This window comes from Coloeus monedula, assembly GCF_965178545.1.
Source record: "Coloeus monedula genome assembly, chromosome: 4".
Taxonomy (NCBI): Eukaryota; Metazoa; Chordata; class Aves; order Passeriformes; family Corvidae; genus Coloeus; species Coloeus monedula.
Window position 1 is genome coordinate 20,441,521 of NC_138784.1, and position 13,290 is coordinate 20,454,810.

Genomic DNA, 13,290 nt, shown 5'->3' on the forward strand with positions numbered 1-13,290 from the left:
CTACTGGACTTTGCCAAGTTTTGATAACTCCGGTTTTGTTTAATGGGATTTGCAATATATATAAAATCTGGACTTTACTGTGTAACTGAAACTTAAGACAAATTTTCTGTCCCTTTTTATTTTAGGGAACAAGTGTTCTTTCACCAGGCCTGCACATTGGACTGCTTATCACATTGGCCATTATGATTTATAAAAAGTCTACAACTCAGCTGTTTGAAAAACATTCTTGCCTGTATGTCTTGACATTTGGGTTTGTGAATGCCAAAATTTCACAGAAGCTGGTAGTAAGTCAATCCTAAACTTCGTAAAACTAAACTGGTTCTTGGCTTAACACCTACTGGATCAGGGGGCACCATTTTCCTATTTTTCTTTGCCACTGTATTACCATATTTATTGGGATCAAGATACTGAACTAGACTTGGGGTCCTACAGAGAGATTATATGTAACACTGATGCAAACACATAATTGCTGTTGAATGTACTGGTTAGAACTTCCCAGTTTTGTTTAACTTACTCCTAGAAATGGCACTTACTGTCTGTCTTTAACATCCTAGCTGTGGTCTCTTAAGCTGTACTAACAGTGCTGTAAATTCTGATTTAATTATCTGAAATAAGAATTTGCTTTGATCATTAAAATGAAGAGATAAACGTGTCTTTTTTGCCTTTATCTTTTTTATAAATACTCAATGGATTAAAAAAACCAAACTGCCTTACTACATACTTGCTACCATCAGTAATCTAGCCAGATGATTTTTTTTTTCTCCAAGGATGACATTTTTCAAACACTAGAACACTAGAAAATAGGTATTCTACAGACTTTCTTACTAAACAGTGAGAACAAATGTTGCCACTTAAGCAAAAGTCTGCTTCCTAGTTAGCTTTTGGCTAGAGAAAGCCAAAATTTTCAAGTTAGACTTGAAAACAGTATTTCAAGCGGATAGTATTTGTTTTCAGTAATATACTTGCATAGTCTTACCCTTTGAATACAGTGCTGGAAAACTAGAGTGGGGAACCCCTGCAGATAGCTGAAATGCACAGGTATAAATGCAATTTCCAAGAGAACATTGCTGGGCAAGGATGTGATGCCTGTTTGCTGGTAGTTACACCAATCTTGCAGGGATGCACTTTTTAATTTTTTTTTTTTTTTTAAACATAGGTGGCTCACATGACAAAAAGTGAAATTTGTCTTCAGGACTCTGCATTTATTGGACCAGGACTTCTGTTTTTGGACCAATACTTCAACAGTTTCATTGATGAATATATTGTTCTGTGGATAGCATTGGTAAGTGGTTTATACTTTTTGTTTTGACCATACTTAAAGGAACAGATTGAGAATTGTCCCTGTCATTCTGCTCTGCCATTTCTAACTTGCTCACATTTCAGCTGTCATTGTGGAGGGAGTGCCAGGGTACCATGTAAACATGTTTTTGGGAGCTGATGGGCTTGCTTTCCTTGGAACAGAGATGTGAAAGCAATTTCAGGAGTGATTTGTAAATTTATGCTTTAGTCCATGTGGGGTTTTTAAAGTTGTTCTGTGAACTGCAGATGAACCTTTTTTTATCAGATCTTTTAAGTGCTTAGTGCTGTTAGGATGTTGAGGTGTTGTGACGGTTTTGTTTGTAATTCTAAACTAGACCACTTTGTAGCTGTGTGTTAAAGTGATTGCTACACTTGTGACTTGGATAAATTCTCATTAAAGTATAGCATATTTGTAGTAGGGACAATTGAAAAAAAAAAAAAAAAAGGATTTTTTTTTAACCTGTTCTGTTTTGTTCTTTTGAAGTTCATATCCTTGTTTGATATGCTGAGATATGCCAGTGGCGTGTGCCTACAGATTGCTTCTCATCTTCATATACATGTCTTCAGAATTTCATCTCATCGAGCTCCTGAGCAGGTTCAAAACCATAATGACTGATTAAAATAGGTCAAGGACAAGAGAAGAAGCAGTTAGGGGAGTGTTGAATGAAGCAGCCTCTCTGTTTTTGGGAAGACAGATACAGCTTTTGAAGAAAACAGTATTATGAGAAAGTTCACTGTATTTGAGACATTACCAGATGTTAGAATTAGTAGATACAAAGTTCTGCAGATGCTGTTGTATCAATACTTTTGAACCAGTATGTATTTCCCTGTGTTTCAGACCACAAATACTACATTTGAAAATGTTGCCATTTCCTGTTAGGTAACTTTAATTCTGTACTTCTGGTGAATGTAGAATGCAATCCAAGGTGCTACCAACTAGAATTTGAAGAGGAATTTCACATTTCCCTAACCCAAGTGTCTAATCTTGTAGCATTAATTTCTAAAGTTTTGTTGGAATTGCTCTGAAGTGGTTGTCAGATATACCAATGAATTCAGTTCTGCATTATTAAGACTGGTAAAATGAGGGCAGCCATGAGATAAAAATCACTCAGTCTCCTGGTACTTCTAAGGCACAAGCTGTTGGATCAGTAGATAAAGGAGGTACAGCTCAGGAAAATTTTCTTCTACTTCAAAGTACTGCTATGAGTGCCTTTAGATTTCTTGCATTCTCTAGTATCTAAGTACATAACCTACTGCTACTACATAAAACTTTAGGTTGTACTTTCTTTCAAGGCCAGTTTCTGGTTTTGTAGTCATAATAAGGTTAGTCTCATTGCACTTCATCCTCTAGACTACAGGTAGCTATGTAAGGAGAGGACTCACTTTAGGCACCCTAACTTGTATCTGTAAGACTATGGAAGCAAATGACAAAGTTCACTGATAAACTTCAATGTCTAGCTCCAGCACTGCAGCCCACCCTTCTGTATTTCCCTCTGTGGTATTTTTGCTATCGCTGTGTTCATTTACCTTACAATTGATCCCACTGTCCTTTATCCAAGCAAAAGAGCACAAAACTGAACCTTAAAGTAAAACTCTCCAGGAACGCAGGCCCAATATCAGCTTCTCTCTTCCTTTAAGAACAGACCACTGGGTAGCATGTCTAACAACAGGGCTGTTGCCATTAGAGAAAAGCTGAATCAAAGTAGTTTGTTATCTGCATGAAAAAATTATTACTATAAGCTTAAGCTCCTTCAAAGAGGTACTACTTGAATATGATTTATGTAAAAAGCTGTTGAATGTAAGTGTGCATTACTACTTCCAGTTGCTGATATGTACCTGAGCTCCAAGTTCATGGTCCTTCCTGAACTGTCCAATAAAGAATGCCATGGTTTGTTTTAAAAATACTACCACTGCAGCTTCCTACCTGCTTATTAATTCAAAAATACTTTCTGAGGCATTCAAGGGACTTTTAAAGTGGTGTATTGTCTGCTAGTCTGGAGGGAATAAAGTAGCATCCACTACACTCCTACCTAAGAAGAATAAAATAACTTTTTTGAGGGATAACTGTAGCAGTTACTGCCAGAGGACTACAACTCGAAGTAACTAATATCAGTTCAGAGTGAATTCTACTACTCCTGCTTGAGGCTGGGAATGACACAGCATCTGCACATGAATTTAGCCTGAACCCAGGCCATGGTCAAATAGAAAAGAAGATGGTAATGGCCATTTTAGTTTGGCTGAATTACTGTAAGCAAATTAACCACCTGATGAAAAGACACAGGCAATGTCTTTAGAGTTAGATGAGTGGGCTCTCCACAATGGTCAAAACTGTGTCATGGCATAGTCGGTAGAAGTAATTTTAAGGATATGATTGAGGTAGGTGGATGATAGGAAACTAATGCAGAAATCACTCAGAAAACCAGAACCATGACTCAGTACTAACAAATAAAACCAGAACCAGGAGGCAATGCTAACAAATAAGCTCCTATTGAAGATCCGAAGCAGAACCTGTCTTTCATAAGAAAGCAACTCTTTCATAGTCTCATGTAATTGTCCTTAGAGGGCTGAGACTCAGTAGTTACAAATCAGCATTGTTATTGGTTACCCATAAGAGGCCCATATTGCCTCATGCATCACTGTAGCAGTGTAACTTCCATGTTTGCTCCTGTTCTGAATCCTAGCAGAGGCAGAACAAGTTAATCCATGCTGGTTACTTGTTCAACCTCAGTTGCAAGCTAACAGCTGAAGTTTCTGCAAGTTAGCCATCACTAATCTGGCTTCCAAACATGGAGAACCACCATCAAATGACTTGACCCTGAAATAAAAAATGCTAGTAAGCTGAGAAGAAGAATATGGTTTTGAAACACATTGTTATGAAAACATCACATTTGTGTGTGTGTGCGTGTGGATGGATTTTATCTACTGTTGTATTAAATGAAAGCATTAAAGATGTTGGCAACTACTTAATTTGTAAAAGTGGACATTCCGGTGTAATGGTTTTCTGTAAAAACAAACTGCATGCACACTAAGCCAATTGTTTCATTTATACTTACTTACTGTAACAAGATACATAAAAGATAAATGCTTTATCCTTAAAACTCTGGCCTCCCTAAATTGCTAGTCATTTGGGATTGCAAAAAGTAATATTCCATCTCAAAGGCTTGTAATAGCCTGTACTAAATAAATGAGGAAGATTTCTTCTAGCAGTGGTTCTACAAAAAGTATATACCCCAAAATGCATAATGTTTGTTTATTGTAACTTGAGCTGATACCTTAAGCTTATCATTTAACTAAAAAGACCCTGTTTTCTGGAAAAATTACAGCAGTTTATAAATCCCTTACTAATAGAAAGATAGTACAATGTCTAGACTAACAAAAGAGTTAACAAAACTTACTTTAATTTACCATCATACACATCATTAAACAATTCTTTTACCATCATACACATCATTAAACAATTCTATCTGAGCTGTGTCATACCCTGTGAATTTTTATAACTGCTAATATATCAGCAGACTAAGTGTTGAAACTGTGAAAATCTGCACCTTGTTAGAAATGCTTCTATTTGCATAATGTACCTAAAGGCCTCAAGTTATGTTGTAAAATCTGGGTAATGCATATTTTGTAAATTGTAACAAGGGGAAGAATTAAGCATCAGAAAAAGTGAAACAATTTAAACAGTCCAATGCTATTGAAAGTGGATATGAAATAGTTAAAAATTAATTGGATAGACAGTGGATGGTTTGGGGTCCATACTGCCCCCCAGTAATAAAAGTTTACTAAGATATGTTCTTACAACATTAACAGACAAGATTAGAACAATCCAGGAAAGCGTTTAATAAGAACCTTGAAACATTTAAATCTTAACATCCAAATCTTAACATCCTTCTAATGCCTGTACTTGTATCATGTTACTTAGGTACAAGTTGCTCCTCCACTGAGCCATCAGAATAACATGGACTGAAGAGACTTGCGAACAGTTGCCATCTCCTGCTGTTGCTGTCACAAGAAAAGGAGATAATGCTGAACAAATGCTGTATCAATATGATTCCTTTGAATTAAATGAATGTCAAATGACTTTTAATAGAATGTTCTATTTTTGCATTTAACTAACTTCATAGATCTGATACTTACAGTGTCCATCATAATCTTCTTCTGCAACATAGCCATTTCCTTGCGAAGTTCATTTTGGGCACCAGCCAGAAGATTTTCATTGCTCTTCTCCAGCTCTTCCATGCTCTGAAGTTAAGGATAACATTAATTCAGAATTCCTCAGTGTCAAGGGGTTAATTTAAAACAAGCAGACAACCCAATCATTATTCATACTGCAATTTAATTTTTACAGTGATCAACTGATAATTGATGAGTTTGTCACAAACTTGGCAGAGGAATCATACAGGACTTCATGCTCCAGTCTATATTCCTATTTAAACAATATGTACCCTGAGAAAAAAATAGAACTCTCCTGTCAGCCTCTGTGAGGTCTCAGCTACTTATTCTGCATTTCAATTAAGAGGAGTACAAGAGGAGATTGAACAGACATCTGTCAGGAATGGCAGGGGTTCAGTATTATGACAACCTTGCAGGACTTGAAGTGAGGAGTTTAAACCCCAGTACATTTCTTTGCACACCTCTCCCCAAAGAAGCCAAATAAAACTCCCTGGTTATCTTCCCTTTTTGTACATAAAATTACACCTACCTCTGTGCATGTGTCTAGTTAGCATTTTCCTTTATTTGTATTGAGCTTATTTAAGGCTTGACTTCTACCGTTTTATCTTCTTTGAGGAGAAAAATCAAAGTAATACTTGACCTTCTGTTCAGTTTTTCCTCTTTGATTAAGACATTTTTGACATTTTGGAACTGCTATTATTTATTAATGCTTCTGTAATAGATTCTGTATATTCTGACTATTTTAAACTAAGAGTTTCTCGATTTCAGATTTATTTTTCTCAACTACCAGACTTGGAAAAAAACCAAACCAAACACCAAGCTTATCATAACTAACTGAAATTTCAAAATCAGCTAGGAAATTACTTGAAGAGAAATTAAGGTTTGTCAGAAACTGATGGACTTGAATCTGCCCTGTATGCTGAGGGCCATGTAGCTGGTGAGGCCACACCTGGAGTGCTGGGTCCAGTTCAGACTCCCCAGTACAAGAGCGACACGGATATAGAGGATAGAGCCCAAAAAAGGGTCATGAAGATGATTAAGGCACAGAAGATTTTCTCTTGTGAGGAAGGCTTTTAACTAAAAAGTAAAATTTTTGTTTGGTTGTACTCAAACCAAGTTTTTTGCTTGCTGTCTAGTGTGTTAGTTACTTTGTTAAATACCAAACAAAACACTGAATTAATGCAGCTTTCTTAAGTGGTGTGATAAGGATCAGCTGCCTTCCAAGAAAAAGATTTACCTTTAGGAATTGCTCGTAGAGTTGCTTAATGGTTTTCAGTCTCTGACTTTGAACTATTCGTGCCTGTTGAAAAACTTTTTGTTGCTGGCGAAGCATATTCTGAAGCAGAAGTGAAAGAAAAACATAATTGCATCAGTTAACCAGAGTGCTTGGACAGCACACCAGTGTCATTTTTCAGAATCAGAAATTCTGCCTTTACTGGAAATCTCTGCCTTGTAATGTTGATCTCTGCCTGGAGAGTTACCCTTGCTTTTATTAATGAAAATAAGACTGAAGACTGGATTAAGCCCCAGGTCACCTCCTGAGGTCTCTTGCAACCTGAATTATCCCTGTAAAACCCCATGAGGATTCCTATCCCCCACAGTTTCTTAGGGTATCCCAGAGGAATGTGCTACTTAGGGAAAAGCAAAACTTGCAAATACAAGTTTGCAAGTACAAACACAGCAACATCACATGATTACATTCCATTGGGTAGCTCCTATCCCCTTTCAGTGATCAAATTCTCCTACATTTATTATATACAGGCATACTTTTAAGCAATGTGTGCTAAAAGAAAACTACTTTCTTTTATTCCTTTGTTCCCACACCCAAAGACTATGGATGGACAGAAACAGCACACATCTTTCTTCTCCTTGAATGGTCTAGGCTTTTCTCAAGGCATATGCTGGCCTAGGGCATTACGTAACAGTGTTTATAAACTTGCAATAAAACTTATAAATGCACCCCTCTTCCCAAAACTTCAACAATCATATATTTATGTTCAAACTACATAAAGTGTTTTCATATTTCTTGAATGTCTTAACAATATTCCCTCCTTGTGAAAATACAGTGAAACTTGTGCCATGCTGGAAACTCACTGCTAGTTTTTCTTCCTGCTCTTCTGCTTTTTGCACATCTACATCCCATTGCTGAAATAAAGTCAGGAACTGCTGGGAGAACTCATGATTGAGCTTCTGCCTATAAACAGATACTATCTGTAAGTATGACAAATGCTACAGGGAAAGCATTTAATAAATAAATCTTCAGCTACAGGGAAAGCTAAGGTTCAGCACATGCATGGAATAGAATAAAAGCTGGCATAGATAAAGAAATAGGCTATTTTGACATCTGACCCTATTTGAATACTGTATGTTTTGAAAAACTGAACACACACTGAGTGGATGTGGAATATATCTATAAAGAGACAGCACTCCCATAAAATACTGGTTAAAAAGACACTTCCTAACAGTGTCAGGTTTTCTGAGATTTACTGTGGTTTTCTAACCCAATTACAGATGTTTGCTTTAACACAAGCTGTTTATATTGCAAAACTGATTAGCTCATTTCTTAAAATTTTGTCCACACAAGTTTCAAATACATATAAATGTAGAACAACACCAAGGCAGTTACAAGTATTGCTGACTTCTAGTTTTCAGCTGTCTCATTTTTCAGTTTGCTCTACTTCTAGTATCAGATGTAGTACTTAAATATGCCATAAGAGGCGAGAGGAATGTTAAGCAAGGTGGAAATTATTTTCTTTCTTATCCAGAATGGTATTAAAGTTCTACTGAACATTTTTTAGTTTTCACCTAGAAACAGAAAAGTCCAAAGTAGACCCCCCCCCCCCCCTTGTTTTAAAAGACAAAAATAACATCAAAGGTCACTTTCCGTAAAGATAAAAGGCCAGCTCTTTAACATACATTGGTGTCAGAGTTCCAAATCTTAAATTTCTCTGTTCAAAAGAGAATGTGCTAAATTATTCCTGTCAGATTAACAAAGTGAACACAACTGGAGGCAGCAAAGGCCTTGAGCAGGTATTTAACATTAGATGCAGTACTTGCTATTTAACTGCAAGACGACAGAGCAACTATCCATTCTGTGACAGAAGGGAATCTAGTTCACAGGCTTGAAAACCAAGAATAAATGTCACCTTTGCTCCTGCTGCGTTTTCCAAACATGTTCAATCTTCTGGTTACTGGTTTTGAGTGAGGCTTTTGTATACATTTCTAATCGTTTCCTCTTAGCTAAGAGAGCCTTGTTGATGTCAGCTGAAAGTCAAAGAATATTTAGAAATTAAGCATACTGGATACATTGTGCCATGTATTAAAAATGCTTATGAGTTACATTTTGGAGAAGCAAATGAGGTGTGTTCTAATGACACTCGTGTGATCTGGACTGCTGTGGTGAGTGTCCCTCAGTCTGCTGGTGGCACTGGTGTGAATGCTACTTGCTTATGCCCCTCATACACCCTAACCAACATCTGTTTCAGAGTATTATGCAAATTACTTGAACATAATGAATGAAAAACTATTTTTTATACTTCAGAGAGACAGTACTTTTTAAGTGTTAATATAAGTTACTGTGTTCGTTTCACTTCAGTTTACATTTGGAGATTTATCAAGTCACAGCTTAAGGTTAATACAGTAATTTCTCTTCCTTCTCACTGTAGATTTCAGGAAACATATGTCAAACCTCTCTGATTTGCTGAGGCATCCACCCCTGCTAATGCCAAACCCACTATTTTGTACAGACAGCATCCTCTCTCTGATCCATTCATTTTCCCTCCTTCCATCCTTCCTTTCTTTCCTTTTTTGTGTCTTAAATTACAAGCAATCATAACTCTTTAACACTGAAATCCTCCTCTTATCCTAATTGCAGATTCCTAATACCACTCTAATATGTGATACAAAATATGTAATTTTGTGACAGCCAAAACTCCTAATTTGTGGATTAAGGAGTTACTTTAGCTCCTCTTTCACCTGAAGTTTGATATGCAAGTAATGACGCTGTACAGGTTTCTTTTATTACATACAATGCAAGTATTAATCAGCTACTGAGTGCATAATGCTGGCATTAAAATGGTTTCCCCTCCTTCCATGGAAGCATTAAAATGGTTTCCCTTCCTTCTTTCTTTTTGATGTTTGCTTACTCTGTGATGGGTATTGTACATTCTTTATAAGTTAAAAATGTTTTTTCTCTAACCTGTCACTATCTAGAATTCAGCTGGTAATTTAACTAGGTAAAGCCACCTGAGGATCTGATGATGACTGTACTAAATCCTGCTAAGTGACACACACAAATCTCTCATCACTGGATGACTGGCATTACTTAGCCTCGTTATCTGGCTATTCTAGAAACTCATAGTACTTCTGACTGCTGAAATTCTCTTATCTGCTGATTCCCTGCTCTTTAGATTTCTGGAAGTACTAAGTACAAAGTGCTCTCTCATTCTGTATCACAATTAAACTCTACCTCCAAAATTGCCTGTCTAGAATTAGAACTATTTGTTCTCTTTTGCTGCTTATGTTAACATTGACACACCCCTTATTTCTCACTCAAGTCTTGCTGGCCCCAGTATCCTCTATGTCAGTGTGACAAAAAATTGAGTGAGAACAACAGCAAACTGCTATTGTCCCTTTTCTCTACAATATATTTACTACCTCCTAAACTTCATCTTAAGATTGGAATTGATTATCCAAAGCACTCATGCATCTCTCCCTTTTCGTTTGTAATTATCTACACTTACAAGCTGTGACTCATTTATATAGTTATTCCCTCCTTTCCCTTTGCTCTCCTTAGATATAACTTTTTTTTTTCTTTTCTGAAAACTGGCTTTATTCAGAAATTCTGAAAAATGCTACAAAAACTGGTCATTTTGCGTAAGTCTTGAAAGTTATTTTATGGTAAGTAACTACTTTAAACTCTGCAACTCTTTTTTAATTTGTTAGAATGTAAGTGTACTTACCTCCAAATCTCTCCAACATATTCTGTACTTCACCCCTACAAAATAGTGTTTCAAATTTTTATTTGCCCATTTTCTGACTTGAGAGTAAGACTTGTTGTATATGCTTAAAACTAAGTTTATTCCCATGCCTATTACTTTTGAGCAGGGAAAGAACTGCTACTGCCATAAGATAAAATAATTACACTCCTTTTCTCCTCCTGTGAGAGGTTTCTTTTTCAGACTAATTTGCTTTTTTTTTTTTTTTAATTAATGCTAGAATCTATTAGCTTACTCCCTAGTACAGAGGTATGTAGGCATTTAAAGGGTCTTGAGTAAGGGCAGTCAGTAAATAAAATTGATTATTCCCTATAACAAAGAAAACAAAAAGGGTATTTGTAACACCAAATGAAAACAAGTTCATCTCAGTTAGCATGACTGACACAGTAAAGAATCCAAGGCAAATAATATCAGGGTTGTTTTTACAGCATCTTTAAGATGGTAACACCAGTGTGTAAGGCAGTGTATAATACAGTAAAAACAGTACCTACAACTCAACAGTTATAATCTGCTTGAAAACTATTTCAGCATATACTTTTTTATTACATTTACACTGACCATGAATATTTTTTTTTAGAATTTATCTGTGAAAAGAATTTATTTTTCATGCAATATTTGGATCATTTAAAGTATTGCTAATATCTTCAAGCAATAAAATCAGAGGGAAAAAAAATTGAATTTATTGAAATTATCAACAACTTAGGATAAAAGAAATAATATTTTAAAAGATACAAAATTTTTAATTCACACAAATATATCAAATTTTCCTGCATGTTAAAAAGTACCTACAAAGAAACTGAAGAATTACCATTTTAAAATGCTACGTTTTCTTTATTTACGTACAACTACTGTATTATCTGTCACTTAATTTTTGAATCAAAAAAAACCAAACCCAAACAAAGCAAAAATGAGCGTAGTGAATAACTGAAGTTGGTATCTATTTAAGACCTGCTTATTTTGGAAAAAGCCCCCAAACATCTAACCTTACCCTACATCATCTGGACCCACATGCGTAGCCACCAAAGGTCTTTTCTTTCCATGCTTGTCCATGACTGGTGTGTCACCTTAAGAAGGATTATAGAAATATTTACAAAAATACATTTTGTGTTGGTTGAGTTATTAAAAGTGTAATTACTTTTCTGTAATGCCATTTCCCCAACCATATCTCATGGGGCTCAGTTCCTGTCAGTAACACAGGCAGCTCCTGTAACTTTGAGTCTGGAGTTGACAGATGGTGGTGAATTACTCTGCAAGGCCAGATTTGAGCTGTCATTGCTTTGAATTCTCTACACTGGTCCCAAACAGTTTTACTTTCTCTGTCCACTACTTCACCATTACTCCCAGCTCACAGTATAAAAATCATCAGAAAGTAAAAATAACATAAAAATTTGTAAAGTTCAATCTCAATTTTACCATAAAATAGGTACTGTAATTCCATACCTTTAAAAATCAAAATCACAGATAGATACTAACATTATTTTGAAAACAAAAATCCTTGGTTGTCAGATTTCATTAATGAGGAATTTAGTTTAAATGAATGGAGAGGAGAAATTAATGAGAAACAAGCCCAGAGATAACTGCTGAAATGGAAAAATTGAGAAGTGGACTTACACCAGACTTTACAAAAAACTATCATGTGATGATTGAAAACTGTATTTTTAAGCCAAATCTGCTTTTTTGATGATATTCCCTCAAAATTAACAAGAATCCCTCAGCTGATTTATCTTCTTTTTGCCTCAGCTTTCCCTACTTCTTTTCTTTGGTTCAGATCCTTTCTGAAGTACTCTTAACCCTGCTAGAACTCCAACAACCTTACCCGACTCAACGCTTCAGACAAGCGGGCAGAGCTCTTGAGCCCCGCCCTGCTCTCACAGTGTTCTGTGCTGCCAGGTGACAGAAGGATATGGCATTAAAATAAGGGAACATAATCATGTGATAAAATTCTACTCTGTTGAAGACTCCACCTGGAATGTCAGGACATAACAGTGCACTACACAGAGCTGTTCAATTGGGCTCTCTCCTCTTACCAATCAGAATTACACAGGAGGAGCCTGGTGGTCTCAGGAATTACGAACCATGATTTGCCCAGTCCCTGGCTGACTCAGAATTCTCTTCCTTTCTATTCATATTCACAAATGTGATAAACTTCACATTTTACAAATGTGCTAAAAGAGTCATATAAGCACCTTCTCTAAGATCTTCCTCTGATCCACTCAGTTCCTTTCTTTCCTCCTCAAAATCATAAGCAGGTATGGTCTGATCTTCCTGTGCTGGTTTACCAGCTTTTCCTCCATGCTTTCTTCCCGATGGTGCCATGGTGAGATCTTTCCCTACTGAAACAGTATATTGTATTTGTCACGTAACTTCCCCCACAATAATTGAAAATAAATATGTTTTCACGCTTACATGGACCTGTTATGGGTATCTCTTTAAAAGTCTGCACCTGCAAGCAGTCAAACTAGTTTAGTTTTGAGGTACTCCACAGCATTACCCATCAGCAATGCTTTTAAGAACATGCTAAAAAAATGCCAGGGCTATTAGGAACATACTTGATTCTGCTGGAAAAAAAATAAAAGTTATCCATTGTCTTAAGATGTCTGCCAGCTTAGCGTCTATAACGTTTATTATACATTTTGTCATATCCAGTACTGCATTCCTCAAAAGCTATACTATGCCAATATTCTACTGTCCAAAATAGAGAAACGATAAACCATAGAGAGCAATGTGATTCTACAAGCCATCCCACAGTGTAGAGACAAATATACATATGCTTATGCCATTTTTAAAAGTCTTGGGCAACTTCCAGGTTCTGATTTATCTTTCT

General features: G+C 36.2%; 2 protein-coding genes across 3 annotated transcripts in view; one reads left to right on the forward strand and one right to left on the reverse strand.

Annotated features, from left to right (window-relative positions):
• CHPT1 (choline phosphotransferase 1) overlaps positions 1-5,376 on the forward strand; it is a 21,400-nt gene extending 16,024 nt beyond the window's left edge. The window contains exons 6-9 of one of the 2 annotated variants that reach the window (XM_082279686.1): positions 126-284; positions 1,157-1,282; positions 1,784-1,894; positions 5,219-5,376. In XM_082279686.1, the coding sequence (XP_082135812.1) occupies positions 126-284; positions 1,157-1,282; positions 1,784-1,894; positions 5,219-5,263 (441 nt within the window). In that variant the 3' untranslated portion in view covers positions 5,264-5,376. The remainder of the gene's footprint in view (positions 1-125; positions 285-1,156; positions 1,283-1,783; positions 1,895-5,218) is intronic. The other variant, XM_082279687.1, reaches the window with a different exon arrangement.
• On the reverse strand, positions 1,924-12,815 carry SYCP3 (synaptonemal complex protein 3). The gene is made up of 8 exons (XM_082279688.1): positions 12,653-12,815; positions 11,455-11,530; positions 10,431-10,465; positions 8,616-8,733; positions 7,564-7,663; positions 6,707-6,805; positions 5,434-5,538; positions 1,924-5,298 (listed from the first exon to the last, which is right to left on the reverse strand). The coding sequence occupies exons 1-8, from the start codon at positions 12,780-12,782 to the stop codon at positions 5,245-5,247; spliced, it is 717 nt and encodes a 238-aa protein (XP_082135814.1). The 5' UTR covers positions 12,783-12,815; the 3' UTR covers positions 1,924-5,244.
• Between the last annotated feature and the right edge of the window lie 475 nt (positions 12,816-13,290).

What these genes read in the sequence shown, in the direction of transcription:
- SYCP3 (XM_082279688.1), bottom strand. Translation starts at nt 12,782, where the DNA reads ATGGCACCATCGGGAAGAAAGCATGGAGGAAAAGCTGGTAAACCAGCA. An exon ending in AGAGGAAGATCTTAGAGAAG is followed by an intron (nt 11,531 to 12,652) that starts GTGCTTATATGA and finishes ATCCTTCTTAAG; the next exon opens with GTGACACACCAGTCATGGAC. An exon ending in AGCAGGAAGAAAAACTAGCA is followed by an intron (nt 6,806 to 7,563) that starts GTGAGTTTCCAG and finishes CTTCTGCTTCAG; the next exon opens with AATATGCTTCGCCAGCAACA.